This window comes from Heliconius melpomene, chromosome 9 (assembly GCF_056956725.1).
Source record: "Heliconius melpomene rosina isolate 202511_hmr_F chromosome 9, ASM5695672v1, whole genome shotgun sequence".
Classification (NCBI taxonomy): domain Eukaryota; kingdom Metazoa; phylum Arthropoda; class Insecta; order Lepidoptera; family Nymphalidae; genus Heliconius; species Heliconius melpomene.
Window position 1 is genome coordinate 4,819,851 of NC_140397.1, and position 25,939 is coordinate 4,845,789.

At 33.0% G+C, this 25,939-nt stretch overlaps 3 protein-coding genes across 9 annotated transcripts; 1 reads left to right on the top strand and 2 right to left on the bottom strand.

Annotated features, from left to right (window-relative positions):
* Positions 1–828: 828 nt before the first annotated feature.
* On the bottom strand, positions 829–4,533 carry LOC146536319 (aurora kinase B-like). Its single transcript, XM_085189943.1, has 6 exons — positions 4,294–4,533; positions 4,013–4,204; positions 3,324–3,480; positions 2,502–2,638; positions 2,062–2,293; positions 829–1,677 (listed from the first exon to the last, which is right to left on the bottom strand). The coding sequence occupies exons 1-6, from the start codon at positions 4,371–4,373 to the stop codon at positions 1,582–1,584; spliced, it is 894 nt and encodes a 297-aa protein (XP_085046069.1). The 5' UTR covers positions 4,374–4,533; the 3' UTR covers positions 829–1,581.
* A 429-nt stretch (positions 4,534–4,962) lies between these two features.
* Positions 4,963–12,934, top strand: LOC146536320 (DNA repair protein RAD51 homolog 3-like). Of its 4 annotated transcripts, none has more exons than XM_085189939.1 (7): positions 4,963–5,215; positions 5,334–5,460; positions 5,957–6,153; positions 6,661–6,827; positions 7,144–7,272; positions 7,907–8,098; positions 12,406–12,934. In XM_085189939.1, exons 1-7 carry the CDS (start codon positions 5,209–5,211, stop codon positions 12,436–12,438), a joined length of 852 nt encoding a protein of 283 aa, XP_085046065.1. In that variant the 5' UTR covers positions 4,963–5,208; the 3' UTR covers positions 12,439–12,934. The 4 variants fall into 4 exon arrangements, with proteins under 4 accessions (XP_085046065.1, XP_085046064.1, XP_085046067.1 ...); XM_085189938.1 differs by having other exon boundaries at positions 4,965–5,215; positions 5,330–5,460; XM_085189941.1 differs by having other exon boundaries at positions 4,966–5,215; positions 6,047–6,153.
* AnxB9 (Annexin B9) lies at positions 12,448–25,045 on the bottom strand. 4 transcript variants are annotated; one of them, XM_085189937.1, is made up of 8 exons: positions 24,939–25,045; positions 24,661–24,698; positions 23,852–24,028; positions 19,476–19,680; positions 17,272–17,501; positions 16,019–16,115; positions 14,826–15,007; positions 12,448–12,704 (listed from the first exon to the last, which is right to left on the bottom strand). In XM_085189937.1, the coding sequence occupies exons 2-8, from the start codon at positions 24,688–24,690 to the stop codon at positions 12,654–12,656; spliced, it is 972 nt and encodes a 323-aa protein (XP_085046063.1). In that variant the 5' UTR covers positions 24,691–24,698; positions 24,939–25,045; the 3' UTR covers positions 12,448–12,653. The 4 variants fall into 4 exon arrangements, with proteins under 4 accessions (XP_085046063.1, XP_085046062.1, XP_085046060.1 ...); XM_085189936.1 differs by having other exon boundaries at positions 12,448–12,874; XM_085189934.1 differs by having other exon boundaries at positions 12,448–13,872.
* Between the last annotated feature and the right edge of the window lie 894 nt (positions 25,046–25,939).

Consider the following 25,939-nt stretch of genomic DNA (forward strand, 5'->3'; position numbering starts at 1 on the left):
TCGCCCACCGAGGGTTCCGTACAAAAATTGGAGTCTCGAGCTTCTTCTGAAATTTAAGCTTCGCTTAGCCAGAGTCCTTTCATTTGACACCTTACTTTAACTAGCGGCTTTAACACCAAATTTTTCCGTCCTTTTCAAGTTATTATTTTTTAGGATTTAACCACAAATGTATAGTTTTTAGATTTTTCCTGTAATACTGTAATGTAGATGCTAATTTTGAAAATTCTAGGTCAACCGGAAGTACATTATTAATTTTGATGCCCTTTATAGTATCGAAATACGCTTTTTATGCAATATTAATGGCCATATCTTTTTTTAAAGTAAATATAGTAAATAGAGATAGAAGAGATACGATTTTTAAGGAAATCAAGGGACCGTAGATCCGAGTATATGGATTGAATTTCAACTTGATATCTAGACAAGCGCCAAGCGTTCCTGACAACAGACAGACAAACGGACGGACAATAAAGTGATCTTATTTTTTTTATATAGATTTCTTTTTCCTTAAAAGACACGGAACCCTAAAAATAAAAATACTATAAAATAAAGTCTCCTTCCAGTCTGTGCCTTTCTAAGTCTTCTTTTTCTAAACCACCCAACGGATTTTGATGCGGTTTTCACCATTAGGTAGAATATTCTCAAGGAAAGTTTATATATAGTTCATTAATTAGTTTTTTTTTCAAAACAATTGAATATATTTATGAAAACTTGAAAATGCAACCTTAAAGTTTTAATAATTTTCACATTAGTAATGTTAAAAGCTTTACGAACATACATTGTATATTAAAACAGGAACGTAATTCAGGGTATTAAGTAAAAATTCAGTAGTTGAAGCGGACGAAGCCGCGAGCGGGTCACTAGTTTATTTAAAAGACGAAAAATTACACAATACAATTGGATATTACTATTACATTACAATTGTATATTTTTCTTTCTTACAATATAAAGAATTTCATGCTCTATGTTGGATACATTCAGGTATAATTTTGTAAATTCATTTTAAATAAAAAAGGCTCAGATCTAATTATAAATATTAAATATTTGCAAAATTTACATTTTCTATCATAAATTTGTTTTATATTTTTTTAAATGTCAATTTGTTTGTCAAGAATGGAATACTGGAATAGTTTTTAGTTTAGTAATTTTAGCTCAAGTGCCCCATTAGTATGTGAATGTGAATTTTGGTAAAATTAATTACAAGCATATAATAATACACTTCAACATACAGAAAATAATGGTTGACGATTGTCTATTTTGGAAAAAATATTAACATAGGTATTATTGCCAGTAAGCAAATAATTAAATTTTTAACAATCTTAAATGAATATAAAAACATATCATATAAGTATTAAATACAAAAACTGATGCTGATATAACTGCTTAGTTTAGAGATATAAGATAAAAGTAAAAATCACTATTAAAAACTAATTTAACATATTGTAACTGCATAATAAAAAATAATATAATGAAAATAAATACACATTCGTCTTCAATATGAGTTCAAAATATATGTGAGAATATACACAGGTCACATATGTTATTATTATTTTGTTTTATTTGTACTAATTTATTAACACATATTTACTTGTTGGTATTAGTATTATAATTTTGTCGAACCCAATAATGTTTTTTCACTCCATCTAATGATAGTCTTTCTGAACTTTTTTGTCTTAAAAGCTGAAATTTAAATAACGAAATTAGATTATATAATTTTCTTGAACTTTATCTTGTTACCAGAGCAAGAAAGTCAGAATAATTCATTCCACTGAGTAACTACTGCAACTGAAACCAAATACATGACTACTGCATTTACAGTCACATGCTGTGCATTGCAGCAGCCAGTTTTCTGTATTAAATAATAAAGATGGTGTATGGAAAAATATTTTTGTATAATTATTGTTTTCTTAATAATTTTCAATTCCCCAATCTAATAAGAGAGTGTGGTGTTGAAGAATGAAAAAATGAAAACAATTCATTCCCGCAAGTAGGAAGCAGATGTGTCGCTGCTGTACTACAACAGCCTCTATAACTTTATGTTATTGTAATTATTTAAAATAATACCTTAGAAATGAGATCTTTAGCTCCCTCTGGTACATAATCTGGATATACAATGTCAAGCGAGAGAATTTTTGCATATGTTTTATCCTGTCCTTCACTTTCAAATGGCGGTGTTCCTACCAAAAATTCATATAGCAATACTCCAATACACCAGTGGTCAACAGATACATTGTACACTTCTCTTCTAATCATCTCTGGTGGCAAATAATCAAGTGTTCCGCACATTGTTTTTCGTCTAAAAAAATGAATATGAAAAAGCAAATATAAATATACTATAAAATAAAAAAACAAAAAAAACGCCAAAATTTGATCAGGGGGAAAGGGCCCCACAACTGTAAAGCTAACAGTTACAGACAAACAAACAATGAATGATTTTCAGTTCCGCACTAAAAAAGTACAGCATTGATATATATATATACCTACTATATTAATTATAAACATACTTTTCTGATGGAGCATGCACAGACCATCCAAAGTCAGCTAATTTAAGGTCACCATTAAATGTTACTAAAATGTTTTCAGGTTTTATATCTCTATGGATGACATGATGTTGATGGCAGTATTCTACTGCATCTGCAACCTGGAATGATTAATATTATTTATATAAGTAAATAGTTATCATACAATAGTTATTCTTATACATAGTACTATAAGTAAAATAAGCAATTGTACTAACAATTAAATAGATGTTTAAAAAACTAAATGAATTTCTTTGAATAACATTAACGAACATATATTTTTTATTATAGACAGTGCTTCTTCTTACACAACAATTTTTGATATCACATAATTAATATAATATTATTACACTTTATAATATATATTTTAAAAGAAAAATTATTCCATTAATCATAGCTAGTTTTTAATCAAAAACTATTAAGGTTATTGAGGCAACAGCACATCATCTGACTTTACAATTATGGGTTTGATTTCCACTAAAGGAATAAGTCAATTAAATTTTTCGCTCTGGTAATGATAATTACAGCATTGTTTCAAAAATCTGAGAGAAAATAAGGAATTACTCAACACTAGGCTCTACCTATAATATTATATGGATAAAGCTAAAAAAAGTGGCAAGGCATTTCATTTTCATTATGACACATCTGGCATTGCATGTTGAATGGCAGAACTGCCGGACAGATGAAATGGATATTAATTTCTTCCTTCGGAAATTGGACTCACAACCCACATTAACGATTGCACACTTGTGGCCCTGTGCATGACTGCACTCAAACTACCATTTTCAAAAATAATCATATACATACCTGATATATATATTTTGCAGCTTTATTTTCTGGGAAACGTCCGTTAGGCGACTTAGTTAAGTGCTTATATAATTCACCACCAGCAGCAAATTCCACTACAAGGTAGATACGTTTTTCATCATGAAACCATGTCAGTAATCTAAGTATATGTGGATGTCTGGAAACAGAATGTGACATATTTATGAAATTTTTGAATTTAGTTAAATGTTATGCTCTTTAGATTAGTCTTGTTTAAATAAACATGCCTACAGGTTTTAGGATAAGTTATAATAATAGTTTTAATTACATACTAATAATTATTCCTTCTGCATACATAGACATATAAAATATTTTTAATTAATCTTTGGTTACAAGACATAATATGGTATTGAGTTCCAACACTTAACATGTAATGCAAAGGATATTGGGTGCAATGCATGGTGTGAAGTTTTTTAACATTAACTTTCCTCTGGCTTAGCCTAAGTGTAACTTGCTATTACATAGTCTACCTGACCTATATATAACTGATAAGTTTAATGATGATAAAAAAAATTGTGCAATTTTAAAATGAACGAGACAGTTACTTATATAGTCATTTACAGTTTGATATAATAAAAGCATGCTAAAAAGCGTTTATATTTTACAGGTATATACATAACAATATATACACATATATATCTGTATATAAAAAATATTTAAAAATATATTACTTCAAATGAGACTGTATTTCAATTTCTCGCAATACTTGTCGTTCACATGAAGACTTCATTATTTGTGATTTAAACAACGCTTTAATTGCAACTAACAAACCAGTCTTTTTTTCTCTTGCCTCATGAACATGACCAAATTTTCCCCGTCCTAAAGCCGAGCCCAATACAAAATCCTTAGCAGACCATTTATATCTGTAAGAAATTAAAAAAAATGTTAACAGCAATATGTTACATTAAGTAAGTTCCATAGAATTTTACTTATGCAATAAAATAATACGTACGAATTTCCATAAGCCTCATGTTTTGTTATTTTATTCTCAAGTTCTGCAACTTCTGCAGTTATATCTTTGTCCGTGTTCATTTTCAATTAAATGACCACTATCAAGACGAATATTTTTCTTTTCATTGAAAAATAAACCGTTACGAGTTGTACAATTACAAAATTGACATTAGCCGTTAGACTTTTATTGTTGGTAATTGGTATTCGCAATTTAGGGATGACCGATGACCATCGATTTTTGAGGAACATCGATGTTAGCTTAAAAAATATCGAGGTTTTAACATCGATGTTGCATATAAAACATCGCATCATCGATGTTGCATTAAATAAAACATCGCAACATCGATGTCAGCAGTAACACATAATCGTTAATTCGCGTACACGTGCATTCAAAATTATTGTTTTTACAGTTGATTGACAAAATGTATTAGGACATAATCATGTGTTTTTTACGCCCCATTGTTTTTAATATTTTTTTTGTTTTTTGTTTTAATTAAAATAACACAATTTATTTCTTTAAAATAGTATGGTAAGTGGTAACTTACAGTACCCCGCTGGACAGTCCCCGTTACTACAATGTCGCATAATTATTCTCTTTAGAAAATTTCAACGTATTTCTATTTTCAACTAGCAACTCTATTACCTATGTCATTGTCATTATCAAATTTTCAAATATATTTTCGTTTTATCTTGTAGATGCAGATGCAGAAGAAATAATCAAGTAATACAAGTACAAATTTTAAATTTAACTCTATTAGAAAACTATATATAATTTATTATAAGCTCATTCTTAAGTTCAACTTAATTCTCTTTATTCCTTGTACGAAATATTATCCTAAAATATTAAACAAACACAAGTGATTATAACATGAAAGAAAATGTGTTCAGAATTTAAAATATTAAATTCAGCAGAACTATGGCAGGTGTATAACATATTTATTTTTATTTAATAATTAATAAATTTATTAAATTAAAAAATAAAATTTAATAATAGTGTTGCATATCACATAATTCATTCTAACGTTATTATATTTTAGATAGAAACCAACTTACCTTCAATACCAACTTTCAGTCAAAATCTCGATAAAGTTTTAGAAAATAATGGGATACAGTTAGGATCTTTAACAGAGATACTTGGTCTACCAGGTTCAGGAAAAACTCAATTATGGTCTGTTTGTTTTAATCATAATATTATCAAAATCAAATAAAACTAGAGGTTGTCGCCGCACAGGGGTGTGATTGTAACGCGATGGTTGTGGGTTTGATCCCCACTCAAAGGAATGAATTGTTATTTATTAATATTTTAATTTCTTTGCTCTGGCAACGAGGTAAATGCCCAGTGTTGAGTTCCGCCACTCAACATGCAATGCCTCGAAAAATTCGGTGGAAAATGGGGAACACAGTGTCTTAACACCAGGTTCCCTCTGCCAAATTATGCTTCTTTTTCACTCTCTAAGTATTACAAAAAAAAAGTATGGTAATGGATTTGTAATGTTTCTAGTTTCTATTTTTGGAAGCCCACTGGGGCAGGGGCCCAATCCCTGGTTTAGGGATTAAATTAATTTAATTTTCTTGGGTAAAAACTCTCTTCAATAACCGGTGACTTGAATTTAAACAGAAAGAGTAGTGTTTTAAAAAACTAATTTATCTCTTGCTAAATGCAGGATAGAGTGGGATGCAAGAAAAAATTGTGAAAAGATAAATTTTGTATTTTCATATTTAATATCATATTTTCCTATCAATTTATATATTAGTTTGCAGCTATGTGCATCTGTTCAAGTACCAAAAGTATTAGGAGGACTTAATGCAGAAGCACTCTATATTGATACTAATACAAACTTTACATTACAAAGATTTAAAGGTCAGTAAATATTGTAATATGTTATGTACTGCCAAATTTTAAGTTTCTAAGTTAGGGGACTATTTTAAGGGTTGGATCCTATCATTAGATGTAATTAATCATTCAGCATTCTGGCCTCTAAGCCATTCTCAAACCCATATTGAAATTCTTATTTGCTTGTATCCTGATATTTTATAATTTTTACATTTTCTAACATATTTTTCCTTCCTACACTTAAGAGCCCACTGGCTTTAAATATGTAGAAAGCAATCAACAGTTTTTTAAATAATCTTAAAATATTACTTTTTTTTACATTTTTATAAACTGATATTCCGATGTTTAAGTGGTATTACTGTAAAATTTAATCTAAATCTATTTAGTAGCTTAGTGAAAATTACAACATCGATCATCACAAACTTTGACATTTAGAAAAATAAGGATGAAAGAAAGGATGTTCAGTTCAGTTCAGGTTTTAGTTTATGGCATTCTGGCATGCCAAGAAGGATGTTAATAATGTTTTATTTTTAGAAATCCTATATGCAAGCTTAGAGAAATGTCAAAGAATACTTGGTACTCCCATATCTATATATGAAGAGGAAGTACTGAAGAAACTACATTATGTAAAAGCAATAGGACTCGAGAAGTTTTGCTCTTTCATGTATCAATTGGAAAATTTGATTTTTGAGAAACCCAATGTAACTAAGCAGATTTAATGTTTTTTTTTAACTACTTTAATGTCTTTTTAAATTGTTATGTTAATATAAATAACTGTTTTGTATTGTTCATTTATAAATTTTATTTTATTTATTTATTTATTTATTATTATGACGTAATTTTTCACAAATGAAAATATTTCATTTCCCAAAGTCAGAATTGAATCCACAACCATTACGTTTACAGTCATATACTGTGGCGACAACAAACCAAAAAAATATTTTAATATATTTAAAAGTAAATGTGTTTAAAGTTTAGTGTTTAATACATTTAAAATACATATTACGTTAATTTTAGATTAAACTAATAGTCATTGATTCTATAGCTTTCCCATTTAAAGCTGGAATAGAATTAACACAAAGAACTGGCTTATTATTCAGAATGATGGCGGATTTGCAAAAGTTAGCAGTAAATAAACGAATTGCTGTAAGTTTTTTTACACTATTATAGTTTATATAGAGATTATTTTGATAAAATGATGCATAAAAATACATTAACTCTACAAAGAAAAAACTAAAGATCACAAAGTTTTCTTAATTTATAGAAGAGGTTCAAGTTATCTATATATATTTTTATATATTTTTTTTTTCTAAAAAATAAATGATTTTTAATTAATTAGAAAATTAATTAAAAATCATTACTACTCATCTAAAAATCTAAAATCTAAAAAAAACTAAAAATCATACTTTTTATTATTTGTACATTTGTATTATACATAATAACGTATATTTTCTTCAATATAATAAAAATATCCCGATTTATGGACAAATAGAAAATATGCGTCAAAATTACACATGACTATCTTTCTAGGGTTAAATTAATAAAATAAACATGTCACACACAAAATTACATAAAAATTGAAAGGATTACGTAAGTTCTATATAGCCATTGTTCTATAATATTATTTACAGTGCTTTCAGTATATTACTTTCATAAAACCATAGATATTTTTATTTAATAAATCCGTGACCTATACAATATACTTATTTGATTTGTCTACATTTTATGTCATATCTTCGTGAACCTATTTACGAATACTTAGTCTATATTTTTTTTTTAGGTTGTACTAACAAATGAAATGACTACCAGAATTGGTTTGTCTTCTGGTACCATAGTAGGTTCACTTGGTGACGCTTGGGCTCATCGTTGTAATAAGCGATTGCTGTTAACCGCACCCAGGCCTTTGGAAAACATTCGGTTAGCTTTGATGTTGAAGAGTAATAATGGTCCCGAATCTGTTTGCAAGTTTCAGGTGAATGAGATTTATATATGCATTAAATCAGCTTCACGCGGTTTTCCGCACAGAGCAGGGTTAGGCAGAGGAGATCTAGTGTTAAGTCACTCCTTTCCCCACATTCTGCCGAATCGGGGGTTAATTGTTGTCCGCGTCCGTAGGCGAAGCCCATTATGGGCTTCATGACTCTAGATACCCTACACGTGACCCCTGGGCAGTGCTAAATGGACAACACTCTTTCCGGTGGTAGGCTCCGGCCGTGGCTGGTTACCACCCTACTAACTAAATCGTACCGCCAAACGGTATCACCGCGTTCCGGTACGCAGCTAGTAGTAGCCTATGTGGAGGTTGGGTCTGTGCAGTTGCATCTTGACTGTAAGCGGTTTGGAGCGCCTGACTGTCGGGGCACCGGGTGTCTGGCTCTGGAGGCTAGCGGGATCCGAAGCACGGTGCACCGCTGGCCGACCGTAGGCAGTTGGGGGCCCAAGTAGCGGGAAAGCCCGTGAAAGGCTGCCCCGCCACCTGACGAAAAATCCCGGGCTGTTCCACCTTGCCGGTTGGCGACCGGATGGGAGGACCAGGTGAGCATCCCCGGGGGGGTTCGGGCGTCCCCGCGGTCTCCAAGCCAGCCTCTTCTGTGTGTGGTCGCAGTCAGCTCGCTCCTTTGGCTAAACGAGTCAGGATGCCTCGCACAACTGCCTTCTTCCTGCCTATTCACTTCTTCTCTCGTCTCAAATAATAATATTATGAAGCACAGAAACAGAAACAAGGTTAAACAGCGGTTGCACGTCCTCCCATTGAAAGTGCACCTCACCAATATTCGAGGCTTGCACTCTAATATCAACGCCGTCCACCACCACCTAGAGACCGAAAGACCGCATCTTCTGTTCCTAACTGAGACGCAGATCAAATGTCCAGCTGACGCTTCGTACCTCAACTATCCTGGCTACTCCTTGGAACACAGGTTCGAACTGCGAGCAGGGGTCTGCGTGTACGTTCGCGATGACATCTGCATCAAGCGTCTCAAAAACCTTGAGGTACCGGGTTTTTCTTTACTTTGGGTACTGGTCGATACTGGAGCAACACAAAATGTGTATGCTGGTGTCTACCGCTCGCACAGTGGGGATGCGGAGACAACCAGGCTCTTTGGTCATCTCAACGAAGCTGCTGAGGAGATTCAGCAGAGGTATCCAGCCGCACAGTTATTCATTCTGGGGGACTTCAATGCTCACCACAAAGAGTGGCTGTTCCCATACCAGACGACTGACCACGCTGGACGTGAAGCGCGCAAATTTTCACTATTGCAAAATCTTTCCCAGCTGGTCAATTGTGCGACGAGGGTCCCCGATGTTGGGTCCCACACAGCTAATTGCTTAGACCTTCTGTTGACTACAGACCCAGACCGATGCTCTGTGGCAGTTACGGCCCCGTTGGGCTCCTCTGACCACTGTCTGGTGAAGTCTGTATCCGTCCACTCACCACCCGATCAGGGCCCTTGCGGTATAAGACGGGTGTGGCGATACAAGTCAGCAGACTGGGATGAGATGCGCCACTTCTTTTCAGCTTATCCTTGGAGATCTTGTTTTTCTTCAGGAGAATCGTCGAGCTGCGCAGAAGCCATAACCGAAGTCTTACGGCAGGGCATGGAGTATTTCATACCATACTCTGATATTCCTTCTGGTGGTAAAGCTCGCCCATGGTTTGACGCTGACTGTGACCGTGCAGAAGCGCGGAAACAGAAGGCGTACACTGCCTGGGCTGATGCTCGCACGCGCAAAGCTCCGAATACTCGTGAACTGAAGAAAAACTTCAACAGGGCCTCCAGGCTAGGCAAAAAAGAATTACGCAGAGCTCGTTTCGACCGCATTCGTAAAGTAGGCGCTAAGCTTGCCTCGTACCCAGCGGGTAGTAAGGCATTTTGGTCACTTGCGAAAGCGGTCGAAACTAACTTCTGTCGGCCCTCTTTGCCGCCCTTGCAGAGGCCAGATGGTTCGCTTGCTCACACTGCGGAAGATAAAGCGAACTTGTTCGCTTCTATGTTTGCGGATAACTCGCGTCTAGATGATGCTGGTAAAACACCACCATCATTACCCCGCGCCGACTGCTCTATGGCAGCTGTCCGCATTAGCCAAAAAGAGGTACGCGTAGCCCTGCAAAATCTAGACGTGAATAAGGCGAGCGGCCCAGACGGCATTCCTGCGATTGTGCTGCGAAACTGTGCACCTGAGTTGTCTCCTATTCTAACACGCCTGTTTCGACTCTCACTAGAGACTGGGGTAGTGCCCAAGTCGTGGAAGCTTGCAAACGTGCAACCTGTGCCCAAAAAAGGCAGTCGGGCTGACCCTGCCAACTACAGGCCGATATCAGTCACCTCCATACTCTGCAAGACTATGGAGCGTGTACTGAACAAAAGGCTTGTGGCATATCTGGAGGATAATGATCTCCTAAGCGATAACCAGTACGGATTTCGTAAAGGACGATCGACGGGAGATCTCCTTGTGTATGTCACTCACGTATGGGGCGAGGCTATCGAGAGATATGGCGAGGCCCTTGCCGTGTCTCTCGATATCTCTAAAGCATTTGACAGGGTCTGGCACGCAAGCCTCATAAGTAAGCTTCCCGCATACGGAATACCGCCTGACCTTTGCATTTGGATATCAGACTTCTTGAGTGAGCGATCGATACAAGTTGTCCTTGATGGCCGCGTATCTGATCAACAGGCTATAAATGCCGGTGTTCCTCAAGGTTCTGTTCTGTCCGCAACCCTATTCCTGCTGCACATCAACGATATGTTAGTACCCGGTATCGTTGGGTACGCTGATGACAGCACGGTTGTTGACAAATATCTGTCTAATGCGAAGGCCAACCGGAACGAAATCCAGTCTTGTCGGGAGTCTATGATCAGTCGTCTGAATCTGGCACTTCAGGGCGTCTCCGAATGGGGTGATGCTAATCTTGTCAGGTTTAACGCTACCAAAACTCAGGCGTGTTTATTCTCTACAAAACGGAGCCCCTTCGATCTTACTCCGACTTTCCGAGATGTACCCGTGCCGATGGCTGACCATCTTGAGCTTCTTGGCATTAACCTTACGTCAGATCTGAACTTTGGACGTTATATCGAGTCTCTGGCTACTACAGCAGCTAAAAAACTAGGTGTCCTCTCAAGGGTTAGGCAGTATTTCACACCGGGACAGCTTCTTCAACTTTATCAAGCTCAAGTCCGATCGTGTATGGAGTACTGCTGTCACCTATGGGATGGATCTGCTAAATATCAGCTAGCGACCTTAGACGCGATTGAAAATCGCGCCAAGAAGCTCATTGGCGACACAGAGCTTGTTGAGGCAAAGCTGCAAAGCCTCGAACGCCGTCGTAAAGTAGCATGCCTGTCGGTATTCTATAGGGTACATTTCGGAGAGTGTGCAGCAGCGTTGCATGACCTGATACCCTCTTCTCCTTTCCATCACCAGAGCACTAGACGTAGGCTGGGGTTTCACCCATATGTTATCGATGTGCCTGCTTCTCGTACGCAGCGCTTCGCCTCCACTTTCCTTATAAGAACAGCTAAGGAGTGGAACTCCCTGCCTGCTCAACTGTTCCCCGTTAAATATAACCTGACCGTCTTCAAGGAAAGAGTGAATAGGCATTTTCTGGGTAAGCATGCTCCACCATCGTTCGCATCGTCACTTACCACCAGGTGAGATAGCGGACAAATGCTTACCCATCTTCAATAAAAAAAATAAAAAAAAAATCTGGAGGCGATCTTGCGTGCTGTGGCGGAACTAAACGCCGCGCTTTGCCTCGACACCAGAGCGAAGAAATAATAATATTTAAATGAATATTTTATTTCCTCGAATGCGAATCGAACCCACACCACATTTTATTCACATTTTGTGCCTATCTCGTAGCTGGCCTGGCTATTTATTAACTGTTTAATTATCGAAGATAAGCCTGCCGCCACATTATTTCTTTTTTTAGCGGGATCGGCAGAGGGAACCTGAAAACTGAGTATTAAGACACTTCCTTTCTCGAAGAGTTGTGGAGGCATTGCATGTTGAGTGACGGAATTCAACGCCGCGCTTTGTCTACCAGAGGGCATTGTCTGGATACCAGCGCTAGTAAATTGCGACGACCTTACGAGGTCGTAAGTAAGTTTGATCCTCACATTTAAACATGAAACTTAAAACCGTGTAAAATTTTAATACTTTAAATTTTTACCTACAAATATATCCTTATTTATGTTTTGTGCGGTTTAAATTAATTACCATAAATTATAATTGACTTTTAGCGCTTGTTATTTACGTAGAGTAATCGAACTTGGTTTTCAGATAACGCAGGAGGGTATACGGGATGTTAATTAAAATCAGTGAGAACATACATAGTTTTATTAATAATGTATTCAATTATATATAATAAATACATCGTAAACAAAACTCAGCACCAATAAATATCTCATTTTCACAAAAATATGAAGCTTTTATTTCTAGAACATTCAACAGTATATAAAAGGCAGTTTCTCGGAACTTAGCATTGCAAGTGCAAAATATTTTATTTGAAGTCTTATTATGCATTTTTCTTAGGAAACAAGAGTGAGTAAAACCCTCTTGTAATCGCCTTTCGTATCATCCTGCAAAATATTACATTTATTTCTGTTATAGCATCTTGTCTCTATGTAACATGCATTACTTAAAAATACTTGTAGAAAAATAATTTTAATTCAAAAAATATATAGTTTATTTTGCAGGATTAAGCGCAAAGTGTGACTAGCACATTCCTGAAGTCACCATCTAGGTCTTCCTGTAAAGATATCGAAAACCAACACTGTAGGTAGCAAAACAATATAAAAAAAAACAGAAACTGGCCCATAATTTCTATTGATACGAGTACATCACACTGCGTGCAAATTTAATATAATATATAGCATGAGATTACATATCACACAAGTTTTTTAAACTTAAAATAAACGTTTTTAAAATGCATTAAGTAAATTGTACCAATAACTATATTAGGTACTTTCGAATATTAGAACACCACAGGCTATGTATTGTAGTGCCGCCATTTTGTCTTTATTTAATCTGTATCCTTAGTAAGACATTGTAGATAGGAGGTGACCGAGGGAACCTTCTATCTCCTGAAAAATGGCAATAACTACTTGTAAAAAGCATTCACACACTACATTAGCGATTACGAATAATATATTAATGTATTATAATAATCGATTTCTTATCGATATTAGTTGTTTAAGATTATTCGTAATCGCTCGTTTGTTCTCACTGGGTCCAGGCACCATGCGTTCACATCAAAAAGCATTAGCTACAGTGCAAAGAAAGTTACATGACAATGATTTAATTCAAAATAAGCAAAATATACAGATCTTTTTTTAAACGAAATTTACACCCAAAATGGATAACCTAAGGTATGGCACTGAAGACAAAAAATATGAACTAGTTCACAGTTATTTACTTTTTTAAAATTGTAAAATAGGCGTGTCGATAAGCACTTACGACTATTTAAATTGTGACATGGATGTAAAATGGCGAAAACGTGCAAATATTTTATCACACTTAAATTTTAATTTGTAACTCATGGACTTTTTAAATATAATTTGTGATGATAATATAGAATATAAAACATATTTTGTATTCAGTGTTTGTACCCCTAAACTTAAAAATCTATCAATTGACGAAAAGAATTTAATAAAATAAATCTAGATAATCATTCGTTGTTCTCAGTGTCGGCCATATTTATTCAACAAGTGTGAGTAAAGCCTTCTTGTAATCCCCGGAAGTGTCGCCCTGTAATCAAAATATTTTAACTATTCTGAACTATGAAACTATATGTTTATAATTCTTTTAAACATACAATAAATATTATACATAAATATTAATGACAATTTCGGTATTTTTTATATAAACCATTGTGTACACAAAAAACAAAAAAGCTATACAATACAAATTAGAACAATAAATTAAAACAATGAATATGGATACGTTCAATTTAAGTAAATAATAATGATAATGTGTACATTAGTTTAGGACCTAAAAAAACCATTTACAATAAAATAAAAAAACAAACATAAATAGATCTGTATATGTGTTTTCAAACAGTAATGGCGGAAGTCATGAGAAGAAGTAGAATAGAATTTTTATATTGCAATTAAACATGTGTAATAATTCTCATGCTGATTATAGAAGCTGTTATTTAAATATACATTTTACTGTTATTATTATTTGTTTCATATCATAGAAAATATGGGTCAGCATCTTAAAATTACTTTATTTACTTAATATACATACATACATACATATATATTAATTAGGCTTTCCATGCGATTATTTATAATGATTTATAATTATATTAGTTTACTATTTTAATGAAACTATGATTAAATTGTTTTTTATAGTCAAGTGCCAATTATTGTGTTGCTACTTTCTACTGATAACATTATAATGATGATAATTTGCAAGCAACAATGATAACTTTTTGGAATTAATTTTGAATTTTCTGCTCAACAGTGATGTTTTTCAATTCAAATAAAAAAAGAGCCAGCAACATAACATCCTATACATTTTTTGCTTTATATTATAAAACATTTATTTATTAATTTCAAGCCAATTTAATAATTCGACATTTCTATATCAAATGAGCAACTAATTCATATGATAGCCCACATAACTTCAACAATAAATACCATGAATGTGCCCCCATTTGGTTAAGTGATTGCAAATATAAGGCACAAAATACTTACAGCGATCCAGTCCTCTAAGGGTTTCCCGTATTTGTCCAAGAAAGCTTGTTTGATATCTCCCAAGTCGATTTCGGAACGGCTGACTACGATTCTGATAAGGGTCTTATCGTTGGTTCCCAAACCTTTCATTGAGTAGTAGAGGCGCTCAGCGAAGAAGCCAACTTTGCTCTTTACGCATTTTACTAAAGAGAAAAAAATATATAAATATTAAATTTATTTTTATTTTAGTTATCGTAGTAAGTAAGCATGTTAGTATTGTGTGCGTGTGCGTGTGCGTGCGCGTGTGTGTGTTGTGGTGTTGTTTTTATTTCATCTCCACACTTTGACGTGCATTTCTCAAAATAATATCACAAAATTGAAAAATCACTAATTTTTCAAGCAATCCATTTTCCGCCTATTCTTATAGGAGGGTCTGTAAGGGTAAATGTAAATAATATATTTGTAATATGTAGCGTAATCCTATTAATTAAACCCGTCCCTGCCCTTTGAAGTCGTTAATTAAAACTTTTTTGAACATATTTTCATTTGTGACAAATAATTTATTATACTGTTTAATAAATAATTGACTATTGTAGACATTATCTTTATATTCGTAGATTGCAACCGCAAACATTATATTTTAGTTATTTTAAACAATCGAAAATTATACTTAATTAAAGTTGTCATCTCAGAAAATTGTACGTTTAAATAATAGTTTAATTGTTCCGTATATCCGGATTCATTTATAAAAATCAAGATAATGGCTTCAAAGGCTATACAGGTTGAGTCACTGCAAGGTCGCACTGCCTTCCTCTAGTTACATAAGACCTTGACAGTACGTCACTTTACTATTCACTAATGATTCAACCGAGTGTTATTCTTAAATCTTCTAGAAACTTTTTAAATATTTATTTGAATCATTTGAACGTTTATGTTTTATCTTATGATTCTATTAATAATGGAATCTAAATTTTTTCATAGGTACTGCTTTACACTAATATAAAGACAACGAGTTGATATTACTTTCATATTTTTCTTATGTTTTCAAAACATTTTGTTTCTTCAAATCCAGTTCTTTTACTCTTCAAACAATCATCAAAACGACAAAGCTCTTTGAATTTAACACGATCACGAGCAATGGCGTCACATAACTATTATTAGATATTAGCATTATTAATATGAATATTATATAAAGGCATAACAAATTAGCTTACCAATAGCAAGCATGCCCTTCTCGACGCTTCCAGAGAATTCCTTCTTAATAGATTCCTCGATATCTTTACCAGTTAACGCCTCGAATTCAGCGAAGATCTGAAACCATACAAATGCTAAATGACATATTTTTTTTTACTTTCACGTTATATCCCTCATATAGTAGGGTAGAGGAGGGAGAAACCTAGTGTCCCATATGGTAGTGGGAGGAGGGTCTAGACTTTTGGTCTCACCCTATCCGAGATATTACGTCTTGAATACCGTAACTCAACGCCGCATTTTATTATGTTACTAGAGCAAGGAAATGAATACAATTCATACTTCTGTGTAGAAATAGGAAACCCAAACCGTCACGCTTACAGTCAGACGCTGTGCCGCTGCGCCACGATGACCTCGACCAAGTGACGTATATCAAATAGTATTTAATATACATAATTCATGTCGGCCGTCCGAGCCCATTATTAACTTTTTATACTTAAACAATTGCGGTCTGACTCATTGTGATGACGTTCGTTCTACACTGGTTAAAAACCATTTTATTCAAGGTATGGGGTATTTGGTGCAGATGGTTGTGAGTTCAAATACTACTCGATAGTTATTGTTTAAAATATTTAATAGATAAGTACAATATTACATTTATTTAAACAGAAAATATACTACGTATGGATATGTCACCAATCTAACTAAGCAAATAATAATATAATATAGATACTTAAAAGAAAAAAAAATGCAATACAAAAAATAAGCATTCAAACAGCACTTTCAACCAATGAACACTTTCCATAAAAAAATCTTTAAAAAAACCCAAAGATAAATTATAAAAAAAGATAAAGGAGGAAAAAGGAAATTATAATTGTTAGTTTCATTAAGAATGAATCGTCTTCCTTAAGTGGTTTATTAATAGATTACTATGAAATACCTCTGGCATCCGCCCATACAGAAACAGAATATATTGTAATACGATCAAGTCATTTGTAAAAACATCGATGATGCAGCGCTTAACGTATTTTGGAAAACTTTTACCTAACTATAGCCGTATATGCTAGCTGTTTTACATATATGAGAGTCGAACCCACCACTCCATATAAATACTGCATAATACATATACATATAATTATATATAATCATATAGTCCAGTCTGATAAAAAATTTATAGCATCCATAGAAGCATATTTCATATAGATTTATGCACTCCGTCATATTTTTTGGAAAATGAAAAAATAACAAAAAATAATAATCCCAAAAGTAAACATACCTGTCTCAGCTGTTGATACGAGCGTGTAATAAGTATGGAATTGAACACTGACTCATCAGTTCCCCACTGTCCTTCACCAGCCGCCGCCAAGGCTTCAGCATCAGCTTTCGCCGCTCCCTCATCAACGCCTGAGTTCTCATCACGGTTGGCCATACATAATGATACGCAAAGGCGTTTGAAGTGACCAGATGTGTCTCCTTTGAGGTCTGATTCGAGACTCTTGCCGTATACTGTTGGAAAAGAGAGATTTTTGAATAAATATTTCTGAAGTCTTTTGAATTTCTATGTATTTTAAATCAGTCCTACGCTGTATCCCGCAACAGCAGTATAGGCAGAGAGAACCTAGAGTTAAGACACTCCGTTCCCCATTTCTGTGTTTGCTTGTATATTGGTGGCAACACTAACATCCGTTACAGAATGTTTATTATAATATTCATATCATATACTGGAGTATAAACGTAAGAAGTATTTCTGTTTTACATAACCATTATTATTAAAGTACTTAGTCCATCGAATATTATTAGTAGTCGTTAAAATTATGACAAGGTTTATGTCTCCATATATATGTTTATTGGATTGTGCAATAACGCTCTAAGCTTCCTTTTTTTTAATTAATACAATAACAGAGTAAATTACGTTAAGTCCTACAAAACTGTTTATCCATTTTGTCTGTAGGATCCATCGAATCTCTTATACTCGTACAAGTAATTCTTAACTATTATCTATTTTTCAAATACTGTTGTAGATTTAAGTTAGTGAGTTTAATTTAAAAAGTTTATAATAAATATATTTTTCAATTTTCATTTTAAGCTTATTTAAAACTGGTTCTCGTTGCCTAATTACTTGGCATATAAAGTTATAAACGTAACTCCCCCATTGAAGCCATGAATGCTAATGGAGTATGACGTACCTACGTATTTTGTATGGCCGACCTAATAACTCATGGCCAGTTCGATGCATATCAAACAATATAATATAATGCGTGTAACACGAATAAGGACGAGCCCAAGTAATGTTGATATAGGTACATTTTATTTATCAAATGTGTTGAAAGGCGGAACTGAACGCCGCGCTTGGCCTTGTTTTATAATATATTTTTTGGAAATTCGCGCTGTATCCCGAATATAGCAGGATAGGTAGAGGGATCCTGTTGTTAAGACACTATCACATCCGTTCTCTATTTTCCGTCGAATTCCGATTTTTTTAAAAGATATAAATTATAAAAGGTTTTATAATTTATAGATACTTAGTTATATTATTACTCTACAATAAAAATGTTTGCGTCTACATGTACAATTTGAAAAGGAACTTATCGATAAATCTTCGTCATGTCTTACACAATCTAACTGACTTCAACCATGATGGGTGCAGTCTCTTGAACCTGAACGTGATATTAACTATTATATATATTGTTCTAAATGTGAACAAATACACCTCGTAATGCACCACATTACGGAAGTATAGCGTGATTGAACGCCATTCAACTCAAATGTGTCAGTAAAAACATTTTGAACTAATAATTTCTAAATAAACTATTAAAAAAAACTAATCCACGTGCACGCTTTCGCTTGCGATAAGCGCGAAAAGTTTTATCGCTATAAAATAATATATTTGTGTTTTTTGTAGCTAATAAATAATAATCAAATTTGTAAAGTATATACTACTGATTACATTTACGAACTAGCGACACGCTCGCGGCTTCGCCCGTTTGTACTGCACAATTATAAATTTACTTATTTTGCATTATTTTCATTTGCTATTAATAATATGATTTTAAAAACAATATCTACACTTATATTGAAAAGTGAAGTTTCTAGCAATTCAATAAAACATTTATTTATGGCAATTTTGTCAAACAACATTCTTTAAAATGATACAACTTTTATATTTATAAACCGATTGATATAAAACAATATGTTAATGAAAGCTGAAAAATGAAACGCACAGACAAACATTTTCATTAACATTCTTTGTTTTTGGTTCTACAACGTTATTAAATGAATATATGTATATTTTTATATATTCTATATACAAACACCGATCTGTTATGTTTTTATTATAAGTATAAATATAAATAATCTTTCTTCTTGCGAGTCTATACAAATTCATGAAAAAACTACTTAGGTAATTGTCTTTATAAATAATAATTTACTCTTTAATAATACAGCTATTATAATAATAACGAAAAAAATTATAACACTCACATTGTTCGTAAAAGGCAGAAATAGTACGGATTCCGTAGTTGGACAGAGTGCAGAGGATTTCAATGATGGCTTCTTCATCTGTGCCCAGTCCGGACACTGCGTCGTGGAGTTCCTTGGCGTAGAAGTGTGGCAATGGGGTCATTAGAGCCACGATCACGTTCTCCAAATTACCGCTCAGTTCGCTTTTCAACTCGCTTATAAGGTCCTGTACAAGAGATAAGTAGATGTTGTTATTAATATAATTTATTATATGCTTCTCATATTATCATTAAATTAAAAATAATTTTAAAAATGATTTATTTCAGTCTTCAAAATGTTTGGAAAACTTTTAACTTCTAATTCTTTTTAAACTCCAATATTACTTCTAATATAAAAAATATAGAAAATAATAGTATATTTTAATTCAACTTTTATCAATAAGTTAAGACGATGTCAAAAACATACAATTTTGCATGACAAAAGAGTTGCCCTGGGACGTTATGAGAAGAAAAATAACTCTGAACTAAATGTATTTAATTTATAAATAAATGTATCTATATACTTATATATTATTTACAGACTCAGTAACATACAAATATTTTAATGATATATGTCCATACGCAAAATAATAATAAAAGCTCAAAATATGTTTTAAGGAAAACTCGCTTTTATGAACATATCTATTAACTATTGATATAGATGAGGTTACCCATAATAAGTGTTACGTTAACCGAGTCTATATTTAGTTTTCTTTGAAATAGCGTCTAGTTTGATAGATGTTTTGAGGTGATTTAGGCTGAAATATCACTAGAAATTTCGTATTTTTACAATATATTAGTAAATTTTAATAAAAATATTTAATGTAAGTTTGAAAAACGTCTAGATATTCGATCTGTGTATGATAATAACATAAACATCTCGAGGTTGGCATCCGCCACCTGACCTATCACTTTCTAAGATAAATTATTCCCACCAGTACAAATTTTAAAATTATCCATTGTTCAAATAAGTATTCTTTTAAGTAATCTTAGTTAAGAAAGATATTTAAAAAAAATAGACTAAACAACTGTTTTTGGGAGTTTAAATTTTTTTTCGACATCGATAAATAAAAAGAGTAATATAAATAATTTTTACTAACGAATTGTAATTACACATGCTGGCCCTTCATGACCTTGATATAATTTTAAGGAGAGGTCAAACTAGAGGAGCTCTGACCTCGATGACGAGAGATTTGGACATAAATAAAATCGTAATCAAAGCAAACCCAAGAACACTAGTCTTTTTTCAGCTTTAAACTATGCTAGTGTTAGGACTCTCCGTTCCCTACTTTCCGCCGAATTTTCTAGGCATGGCGTGTTGAAAGGCGGAACTGAACGCCGCGCTTGGCCTTGTTACCAGAGCGAAGAAATGAAAACAATAAATAATGATTCATTTTCAAGAGTTGAAATCGAACCCACAACCGTCGCGTTTACAGTCACACGCTTGTGCCACTGCGCCATGACGGCCTCAACAACTCTAGTTTATAATATAATCATTTATTATTGTAAAATATTCTATTTTATTATTCTAAATCATATATTTTTTGATAAAAATAATATAGTAAAGTTAATTTTAATGAATGATGGAAGCAAAAACAGTTAAACCAATTTAATACTAACTAGCGCTCTTACTCAGCAGTCAGTACATAGAGTGATAAAATGTTGTCAAGGCCATAATATCGTATTAACCGACTTCGACGTTGATTAATAGCTATTTCGAAATATTTTTCATCACTGTTGCTCATATAGGAGAGGTGTTCTCTAGATGCAGGTGATACCATTACAGATGAGAGTAGAAGTGAGCAGTGGGATATTAATTGTTATATTTCTCCTACATAGGAGCAGCTTTTGCGTGTTGAGTGGCGGAATTCAACGCCGCGTTTTGCCAGAGCTAAGAAGAATATTAATTATATGTAATTTCTTTTAAACATATATATAGGTGAATATAATTTCACTTTGTGAAATTCTTATAACCAGTTTTAAAGTATGCAAGTACACATCCACACTGCATGTAGGTAATTAATTTTACTGCAAATTATAAAAATATCTAAATGCGATAAGAGACCAGTATACAGAAAGGTGAAACTTTGATGCCAAAATCTTACCACAAACTTTTCAATTTCCGCTAACGACATACGAACTTTTACTGTAATTTAATAATCTTTACCGGTTTATAAATATAGTAAGTGAAAAATCTCTTGAACTTTAGACAAAACAAAGACTTAAAGTTTTTGAAGAGTAATGTACCAAAATTATACATATATTTCTATTCTAACCTAAAGCTTATATTTACCAATAAATTAACGTGATATTAAAACAGTAAAGACAAGTGTTTATATAAAAAAATTAAAACTAAAGACGTTCGTTGTTAATTAGTTAATTATTGTAGCTGTAGGTATGGCACACACTAATTATTCCTATAGTAAATAATAATCAAGTATGACTTATGCTTGAATCCAATTTAATCATTATTTTTAAATTATTATGAAAACACGTATTCCAGAGATAACCGATAAGAAATAAAAAAGAAACAATAAGTTTCATCTTATATGACGAATACTAAGATAGTGGGTCTATTGCCAGTATTGCATTTATCATTTCATACAAGAAGCCTATTATTCATTGAACTTAAAATGAATCATCAATTGGTGTGGAGTCCACAACAATATGTGTTGTGTACTGAGATCTGTTGTAAAAGGCACTACGCATTAGCAGAAGAGAAGAAGAACGGAGTATCTTAACACGAGGTTCCCTCTGCCTACCCTGGTGTGTGCGGAATACAGCGTGAAGCTGATTTAGTTTAGAAGAAGAAGAAGTCAATGATATCATCTTCACGGCTTCTTTGACTTGTTACTAGAGTGATCAATTATTTTCATTTTCCCGAGTGGGAATCGAACTCACAACTATCGCGCTTAGTTATATCGTTGCAAAAAAAGAAATAAGTTTTGTAATAGTTTGGAAAAAATATTAGTCACTTTTTAGTGTCAACCGCATTGCAGCCTCAGTGTCCGTTTAGTTCACCTAGAATCTAGGTTGTCCAGTTCGTTGACTTGCAACAAGATTAAATTTACTATTTCCTAAGTTGTAAGGCTTTTTAAAGTTACTAACTTTACATAATGGTTTTAGTTAGTTTTAGCTCAATGCTTTTTGGTTCAGTGACTCTTAGGTCTTGTGTAACATACAGACAACCCACGTGTTTTTCTGTTCTTAGATTTTCACAATTATTATACATTTTAAATGAAGCTATAATATTTATATGAAACAAACCTAGCCATTCAAGAGGTAATGCCTCGAAAAAATTTAACGAAAAGTGGAGAAAAGTGTGTTAACGCTACATTCCCTCTGCCTATCATACGGTACGCAGGATCCAGCGTGGACCTGAATAATAATGATTAAATTAAACTACTACCATGAATTAAGCGTCTAAAAACTTAAAAATGCATAAAGACGATATTATATATTTTATTATTATAGGACATGTTTCCATACTGCGGAATTTAGTTGTAAAACCTAACTCTCGGTCGTCGCCCTCTTGCGAACTAATCGAGTAAGGAATGCAAGCCTGGTGGAAACTGCTAATTGCCCTTCGAATTAAGGGTATAATAATGAGAAGCTTAAAACGATAAGGGTGGAAGACCGCAATGGCTTTTTATCGATTTTATTTGCCAGAACAAGATATTTACGACGTTCCGTGATATTAGCTCTTTCCTCCCACTCCTATCATGTATAAAATACATTAATGTATAAAAAGTAAGATGTAATAAAAATTTAGATATTTACATAGAATGTTTAAAACTTATAAAATATTTTTTTTAGTAAAGAAGGGGAAATCTCAATAGGTATGTTAATCACCTAGGTATCCTTTAGCAGGTTTATTTACAACATAATATATTCGTTTTCGCATGCCTCTAAGAACAGATATTAATTAAACTATTCCGCCCTTTGGCCATGAATGTTAGGCCATACAGCCTGGTAAAATAATGATATTTACAATGTCAGCTTTTAAGTTTTTAGCATCAAATGTTCTACAACCTAAAATGTGAGAAATGTGAACCTCACCATAAAATATAACATCCACATCTATTTTAAACTTAAGTTAAATATCTTAGTCTCATCAAGCATTATCATAAAGTATACAAGTAGACTATAGTAAGATCTATGACAGATAAATGGTTATCTTTATTGTTTAGCATGTATTATGTCAATAAATGAGAAGAGAAATCACATTATGATGGTTAGAATAAAATTGCTCATCTTATTAGCAAATACAAGCATTTGGTTTATTCTAAACGTGAAAAGATTCTAAAGTGCATATTTTTGAGTTGGTTCACTTTCTCCTTAAGCCATATAAAAACTTACCTTTCCATAATTAGTTTTGAAGGTTTCAGCAATTTCCAAGCGTTGTACGATTCCACGTCGGCAGAGAACATCGATGATAGCCTTCTCATCGGTTCCGAAGCCTTTCATCGCCTTGCGGAGAGTTTCCGCATCGGCAGCCGGCTCGAAGGGCTCCGCCGGGTACACCGTGGGGGTGCACTATAGAATATAATTGACGTTAGTTGACACATTTTTTTCTGAGATATTTTTATGGCAAAGGTTAAACAAGGATGGGAGAAAGAAAAATTATATGTTGGGGTTTATAAAACTGTATTTTAGTTAATTTTAATAGTACCTATAGCAGTAACTAATTAGGCATTACATGTAGGTAATAAAAATAATAATTTACAATAAATTTTAACTTTAAATAGAATTATTATAATTTTTTATTGTTTTTAGTCTTTCTCTGGAAATAAAAAAAAAATAACATACACTGTGTTTTCATTTTAATTTCATAAGTGCATGTTAGCGTGACTCAGTGGCGATGGGTGTCCTACTTTAAAAAAACATTTTTTATTATGTAGATACTTGTTCTAAATTGCTTTTGTATTAAAAATACTATATGTATTGAACTTTTGATCCATATTTGATTATGATTTACTGGTCCAACTAAACAGAATCTTATAAGATAAGTAAATCAAAGACTTTCCTTTTTAGAAAGGTTTTCCATTGTAAATAACAATTTAACTATTGCCTGTTAAACTAAAATAACCTTGCCCAGAAAAGATGACATCATCTCGTGAGAATCGATACACCGCAGCTATAGAATGGTAATGTATGAAGAAACTTACCTTGTACGGGTAGTATTGCTGTCCACTCATTTTGGCTTCTAAAACAAAAATCAAATGGATAATACAAAATCAAACACTGAAACGTTTATCCTCGTAAAACTAAAAATAAATTGTAATCACGCGAACCGGCTTTTGTGATTTGCAAACAAAATGCCGCCGCCATAGAATTATGTTCTATTCGTATAATAGACTATAAATAAATGAATTTATTTTATCGGTTGCTACAGATTGAGTTGTTTATTATAATTAATTGATAGTAATTAATTAATAATACGTACTTTTAGTAAACGTGACACACCCAAACGCGATGGAGTACGATTTTGAAATAAACACGTCGGGCGAGCGCGGTCGTGGCGCTTTTGCGTCTCTCTCGCTTTAGCCAATGCGGAGTTTATAACATTTAATCTTTATTTTACTAAAAAATGTTGTTAGAATGTTACTGTATTTAAGATGCTTCAAAATAATAAATTCTTATCTTAGATTAAGGTTTTAAGTCATTATAATACCTGAATTTTCAAATTTAATAGTTATATTTTTTTTATTTAACCATACAAACGAGTTATAATGCAATTTCCTATTGGAATAAGGTGCGTTTTACAATAACTACTTAATTATGAAACATATTCACTTTTTTCAGCTTCATGTTATGTATCCTATGTAATGTAGTAGGTGATATGCAGGCCAAGATAATCTTGAATCAAGACACTCTAGTCTCCGCTTTCTGCTCGAATTTGAGACAGCGTCTTACAAGCGCAGAGAAGTGATAATGTCTCTTTTCCCCGAGAGAGGATCGAGTCCACAGTCATCGCATTCATAGATGTCCCATAGCAGCGTGATGCCCTCATTTATTTTTATTAAATTATATATTTCAAAAAATAAATATTTCTATGGTGACAAAGAAACTAAGTTTTTTTAATGTAAAATATTTTATTGAATGCATTAAATAGTATCTATGTTAATGTGAAGGTTGTATTACAATATTCTATATATTTTAGGATATAGGAAATGGAATTTAACTGTAAAAATTACCTATTCATTATTATTAAATATGCAATGACCGTATTTAGTTCACAATTAATAATAAACAATGTCTTTTGAGGTTACTAAACCTTAATTAAATTAGTTTTTCTATTTTATAATTGCGTTCATGAATTGAATATTAACAGAGTGTGGTCATTTTATATTATAAAAAGCAATTTACTATAAATCAAATAATTAAAAAAATATATTTTTTAACAAATAATATAGATCCGGATAAAGATATTGTATTTTTTAATAT